The sequence below is a fragment of the Octopus bimaculoides genome, chromosome 25, assembly GCF_001194135.2.
Source record: "Octopus bimaculoides isolate UCB-OBI-ISO-001 chromosome 25, ASM119413v2, whole genome shotgun sequence".
In the NCBI taxonomy this organism is placed as follows: Eukaryota; Metazoa; Mollusca; class Cephalopoda; order Octopoda; family Octopodidae; genus Octopus; species Octopus bimaculoides.
Genome location: NC_069005.1, coordinates 30,045,911 through 30,052,797, shown reverse-complemented (window position 1 = coordinate 30,052,797; position 6,887 = coordinate 30,045,911). Strand labels below are relative to the sequence as shown.

At 33.5% G+C, this 6,887-nt stretch overlaps 1 protein-coding gene across 2 annotated transcripts in view; it reads right to left on the bottom strand.

Annotated features, from left to right (window-relative positions):
• The window catches only part of LOC106880788 (syntaxin), a 213,815-nt gene that overhangs the window by 51,923 nt on the left and 155,005 nt on the right, over positions 1–6,887 (bottom strand). For both annotated transcript variants that reach the window (XM_052976683.1, XM_052976684.1), the window contains exon 5: positions 6,065–6,138. In XM_052976683.1, the coding sequence (XP_052832643.1) occupies positions 6,065–6,138 (74 nt within the window). The remainder of the gene's footprint in view (positions 1–6,064; positions 6,139–6,887) is intronic.

The window sequence follows — 6,887 nt, the reverse complement described above, 5'->3', positions numbered from 1 at the left end:
TATATATATATATATATATATATATATATATATATAAGGGGACATAATTTCAGGAACCAAGAATTGTCATAGTTGTGTACTCAGAGATGTTAATTTGATCTTTACATTCAAGTTTCTGTTCACGTAGGGAGTAAAAGCTATGGCTTTAAACAAGTTCTTTTGCAAAATATTGGACAGGGATTCAGATGAGATCATTTTATCTATTGCTTTCAGTGAGGCCTGGTGTGTTTATTTCTACATCAAATTGGTGCTCATAATGACTAATTTGCCAAATAGTAGAACATTGCTTTATCAGCTGAAATATCAATCTATGCCACTTTAGCGAACTCAATGAGGATGGGTTTGGATAATCTTACTGCCACTCGAAGAGCCTATGATGGTTAAAGCATTTATATAGCTGCTTAGCAACACTGGACCACTATAAAATGTTAGCTCAAGCCAGATGGAAAATTTGGCAATGACAGTGGTGGTGGTGTAGATTATAAAGTAACAGAAATATAACAAAATAATTAAATGTCTTAACCTATTTGTTACCATTATTCTTCATAAAATATATTGTGTATGTACTTCAATTAATATGGAAAATATTTGAGAATTTGGAAACGCTTTATTAAAATAAGTCACTTTTGTCAGTATTAAATTCTTGTTTGGAACATATTGGAAATGTTTTTCCATAAATAATTATGACAGAATTGTATGATATAAATATGAACACTTCAAAAGAGAGAAGGGTTTTGTCTTTTAATCATCAAAGAACCAGGGTCAGTTCCAGGTTGGAATGAAAAGGGTTAAAGGTTCGAAATGAGTTGTTAATAAAGATTATAATTTTTTGAGAAGATTATTAACCTCAACTTTAGAGATGAAGTGTCTTCTGAATTAATATCTTCAATGTTTTTTTGTAATATGACAATTGGCACCAGCAAGATGAAATAGCTAATTACCAACTGGTTGAGTATTAGATACAAATATTACAAAACAAACAAACAAATAAATAAAAACTTTCATCTCAAAAGATAAGGTTAATAATCTTGGGGGACAAAAAATTCTAATCTTATTCCGACACAAATCTTCAGGTGCTCCAAACATTAAGATTCATCAATGAATAATATCTAAGATTCCATCGATTTAATTATTTGATTTATGGAAAGAAATTTTTTAAAAATTGAGTGATGACTGCCAGCTCTACAATAACCCCCAGTAGGTACAGCTATTGGCAATGAATGTACTAACCACCCGTGGGTACACAGCTATTAGAAATGTTCACATTAAACACATGTGGGTTCACAGCTATCAGAAAATTATCATTAGAAAATGTCAATAACATGTCGTTGTTATATAATATTTAATAGCATTATATAATATTACATTATATAATGTGTTGTTATATAACATACAATGTAACAAAAAAATAATCATGTTTTGGAGAAGAAAAATAATGATAATAAAATATTAACAGTACATATACAATTAATGATTATCACAACAGCAGCAATAATAATAATAATAATAATTAGTATAACAGTAATAATGATAATTTTTCACAATGGCACAAAGTCAGAAGTAGTAGTAGTAGTAGTAGTAGTAATAATAATAATAATAATAATAACTGTATAAGTATGCATAAAGGATGCTAGTGATTTTCTTTACAGTATAAAATCTAAACATTGGGAAAGAAAGAGAGAATTAGATAAACTGACAAACAGACAGACATAAGGGAGGCTTCTCATTGACAGACAAGTTTCTGGATCATTGGGACATTTTACTTGATTTCTTTCTTTTGTATGTGTGTGTGTGTGTGTGTGTCCTTGATAAAGTTTCTTGCCAACAGTTAATACTTAATAGTGCTTGTCATTGATAATTATTTTTTGATAAAACCACTGGCTATTTGTGCCTCATTAGACATTGTGATTCTATGTATAACACTAGCAGGAGATATCACTGCTAGTTCCAGCAGTCGGGTGTCTACCATTGACAAGGCCAGGGAAGGCTGAAATCATGTGATCTGGCAGTTTTGATGGTGGCAATGGTGGCGAGTAGTCTCATGTTAGTGATGTGAATAAAAGTGCTTGTATGCACCAGAGGCCCATTTGAGAGATTTTCTCATGGTAACTATCACAGTATTCTGTGTTTTCTAATACAACATCCACTTTTAAGTGAGGATACATATATACAGTCTGTTAAAGTCTGTCATACCGGCCATGATGAAATACCACAAGGTATAGAAAATACGTATTCGCCTTTATATATTTAATCCTTTATATTGAACACTCAATATCTCATATATTCAATAAGACATATTCCATATATTCAATAAGACATATTCCATATATTCAATAAGACATTCAATACTTTATTTCATTGTACCATCCATTTTTATTTTATATTATATATTATATTATATATTGTATATTCCATATTCTATATCCCACATTGGTTTTGCAGGAATATAAATAAAACATAAAAAACAGACAGTGTTGGAACTCTTTTAAACAAAATAATATATTCCTCTATACACAATCATACAAAACCCCTTTTTTTGTATTTATTTTTACTCGCATATATATATATATATATATATATATATATATATATTCATTTAAAATGCAGAGATGCCTATAATAGGACATCTAACCCGCTAGAAATAGCAGCAAAAGACTACATACCACAAAAATTAGGGATAATTTCGAAAGGGAATGAAAAATAATATATATATATACAGACACACATATACATACATAAATGCAAATGTGTATGTGTGTGCATACACATATACTCAAAGGGGAAATAATGATATTGTGTATGCTATATACTAAATATAAAATATAACAGGATCACATGAAGACATCAACATATTAACCAAAAGAAAAAAAAACAAATATTAAAAAAAAAACAATAAATAAATAAAGCCTCATTCCTTCACTAGATGGAAAGTTAGGGTTATCTCCCTTGCAATAATTCGGCCTAAAGAAACAACAGGAACATTGTTGAAGGGAGTGACAAACTCAGTACAGAATACTCTCTTCTCTAAAATAGCAAGTAATAGAACTGATAATGATATGTGGATGTGTGTACATATAGGTGTGCACGCGCGCGCGAGTGTGTGTGTGTGTGTGTGTGTGTGTGTGTATTTACATGCGTTTGTGTAGTGGGAGTGAGATGTAATGCTTATAGATTCAATAAGTTTCCAAGGGAAAGAACTTTTGTATGGTAAATGGCAGAGATAGTTGCTCAGATATTTAAAATTGCCCAATTAGGAAATAAAAGCTAATAATAAAGTTTTATTTTAAATTTCATTTCATTTACTGAGTTGTTTATTGCTTATTGCCAAATAAACAAAATCCATCTAATGGACATCATTGGGAGACTCGACAATTACAGGTTTTCCTGTTAGCGGTGGACTTCGAATCAATCCCTATTCTATATTGATTCCTTACAGTACCTCCAGGAACCACTCACAAGGGATTATGGCTTCTGTACCATACCTTCCATACTTCTTTTAGGTGTCTGTGTGATCACGAGCAGACAGACACCATCTTGGCCCTCTCCTCTTCACACAAAGACCTGCCAAGATGAAAGAGGTGGAGGGGAAAACCAGGCTGTGCCTGCATCCTGCTGGTCATCATCATGGCTGAATAGGCTGCAACAACATGAAATTGAAACCCCGACCCTATTAGTCAGAACCAAACAGTTGAGACACTAATTTATTTCTAACACTGACACAAGACCACAAATTTCTGTGGAAAACAAACATTGAATAAGTATTCCAGCCAAACAATCATTGGAGCTACTTATAGTCATTATATATTGCAGCATAAATGGTTGGATATTCCACAGACATGTATTCTTACTCTTTTGATACCAACCAGTGCAAGACTATACTGGTTCTATGGTAATAAAACTTCTTTGTTTTGAAGTGATCTAAATTAAAGTCATTCATCAAAATTTTATGTTAATTCATGTTTTAAACACCAGCTTAATCATAAGGTTATTTTTCTTTATTTTCCTAAATTCTTCACTATTTTCAAAAGTAATTGAAACAAAAGCAGAGTATTTCAAAAGAAATATGTTAACAAAAGGCTTAAAATGATTGTTAGGCACATTGCATGACATGACTAAACCCTGTGGGACCAGCTTTGAGTTTCTGTCCATCAAATTTCCTTCACAATGCTTAGATCAATTTGAGGCTATGGCAAAGAAGTATTTCACAAGGTGTTGTACATCAAGATGGAATATATTTCTAGTCCCTGATTCTAAGAGATTCCAATCCTCCAAAATATTGCAATGGGTAGTGATTGCATCATGCAGTTTACCTGTCTGTTTGTACAGAGCATGGAAATCTTTCCATAGTCAACAATATGGTTAACATAAACACTTGCCAATAAATATTAACATATAGTGTAAACTAGGGAGATGGAGGAGAGGAAGGATTCTCTGTGTGTGTATGTGTGTGTGTATAAGGGGAGGTCATGTATTATTAAAGACATACTTTCATCTGGCAACAGGCATCTACCCACTACCCATCCCACTGTCTTCTAGGCTATTCGATGAGTTGTCTTTGTACAATATTCCAGAAACTTGGTCAATGAAGAGATTAAAAGCCAAGAATGAAGGAAAGAAAAAAAATAAAGAGTCGATATATACATACAGATATATATATATATATATATATATATATATATATATATATATATACATACACATACATACATGTATACATATATACACACACATATATAAGGAAGAAAAATAGGAATATATAAATGTACAAATGCAACTAGAGAAAAACACACAGACACACACACATGTAAAACAGGAAAAAAAAACAGTGAAACGGTTAGGTATAAAAATAGATAGTGATATGTAATAAGCGTAATTCAACAGGTGTTAACTATTTTGCTTTTTTTTTTAAAAATATATCTTAGTTAATTTCTTAATTGATATAAACTTAATAATTCTACTCATCAAAGAATCCCACTGGCATCCTCTGTGCATTCTAGGAATCTATGGAGTTAAGACAGACTGAGAAGGAACCAGAAAAACTTCCTTGATACCTGGCGAAAGAGAAAGAAAATAGAAAAGAAAAAATAACATTAGATTTATGCAATGGCTACAGAAGGAAAACAGATTCTATATCACACACACAGATACACATGCACAGACACACATCATTGGTTGTCAGCTCGATTTTGGACTTAACCACATTATTATTGCAGATGTATAAGGCTTGTAACAGGTTTGGTACATGGGTCATCAAATGACTGCCTCAAATGACAGCCAAGCCTTCATTTCCTTTCAAACCATTTGTGACAATTGTAACATGTATTTGTTGATTTTTCACTTTGGAGTCATGTGGTTTCAAGTTCAGTCCCACTGTACGGTGCTTTGGGCAAATGTCTTCTGCTATAATTCTGGGCCAACCAATGGCTTATAATTGAATTCAATAGAAAGAAACAGTGGAAGCCCTTGAGATGTGTGCATGTATGTGTGTGTGTGTGTGTGTATATGAAGGGATGCTGAAAAGTTCCTGGCTTTAAGGGTAACACGAAAGGCCTGGTTGGAGGCCCAACCTTCCGAGTTCTTTTACAGAGCTTAGAAAAACTGAAGGACCATTGCAATAAGTGTGCAAATCTGAGAGGGGAATATGTTGAATAAAATCATAATTAACTGATCCTCCTGTATATATATATATATATATACATATATATATATATATATAATATTTTCTTTGACTTGTGTTTTACATTTGTTTTCGTGCAAGCCCCATAAAAAAATATCCAGGGTTTGGATCTGGCCTGGATATTAAAAAAACTGACAACCACTGATCTAGAACCTAGCTGATGGGCTTCTTCATAGTTTCCCCTTGATCTATGTTTAGTCACTCTCAATCTGTCACACAGTGTCTTCTTTCTCTCTCTCTCTCTCTCTTTCTACATACACACACACACACACGTCTTAACAGAGTGCATTTTCTCTTCCTCTTTCTTTCTCTCTGCCACATCTATCTCTCAACACACACACCTGTAACAAAGTCATCAACAATTCTAGAAACCAGATATATCCTCACCTGTGTTTTTCGTATCCTGAGATCGGCTGATGACTTATTAGAATGTTCTTCTTGTTCAATGTTTTGTTCAATAGCTACAATAAAAAAACAAAACAAAAAAAACAAGTTAAATAAATACAAGAAGTGAATTAAAGATTTCAGATATTATATTCCCGTTTTCTGTCCCCTCTTTTAAACTTCTCTTGACTTGAGTACTGTATAAATCAGTGGTTCTTAAGCGGGGTTTCTGGACACTGAAACATGTTCTCTCAGAGAGTTCAGTTGTGAACCTACACAAGTGAAGGTGTGAAAGAAAAAACAGGAATTTTGAAAGAAATATCTATAAAACTAGCTTTTAACCCTGCTGAGTGATTTTAATGTAGCAATGGCACAAACGTTTTTATGTGGTACCAACACAAGTGCTTTTTACATGGCACTTCCACATGACTCTTTCAGGCTAATCCCTTCACCAACAGGGAGTGCCCTTAATATTTCTGCTGTGAAAGACAGGCCTTCTTCAGTACAGCAAGGTGCCAGATATCTCAGTTCTTTGTCATCTCATCTGAAAGGTTCAGCAACCTGAGGTTGTCATTCAGGACTCTGTCCCATGTCTTCCTGGGTCTACCACTCCCACAAGTTCCATCCACTTTGAGAGACTGACACTTCATTAGCGAGTTATCAGCATCCATCCACATCACATGAGCAAATCAGTGCAGTCATCTCTCTTGCAAACTGCAAGTGTTTTGCTCAAGAACACAATGCGTCACCCGGTCCAGGAATCGAAACTACAATCTTACGATCATGATGCTGACACCCTAACCACTAGGCCACGTGCCTCCACATA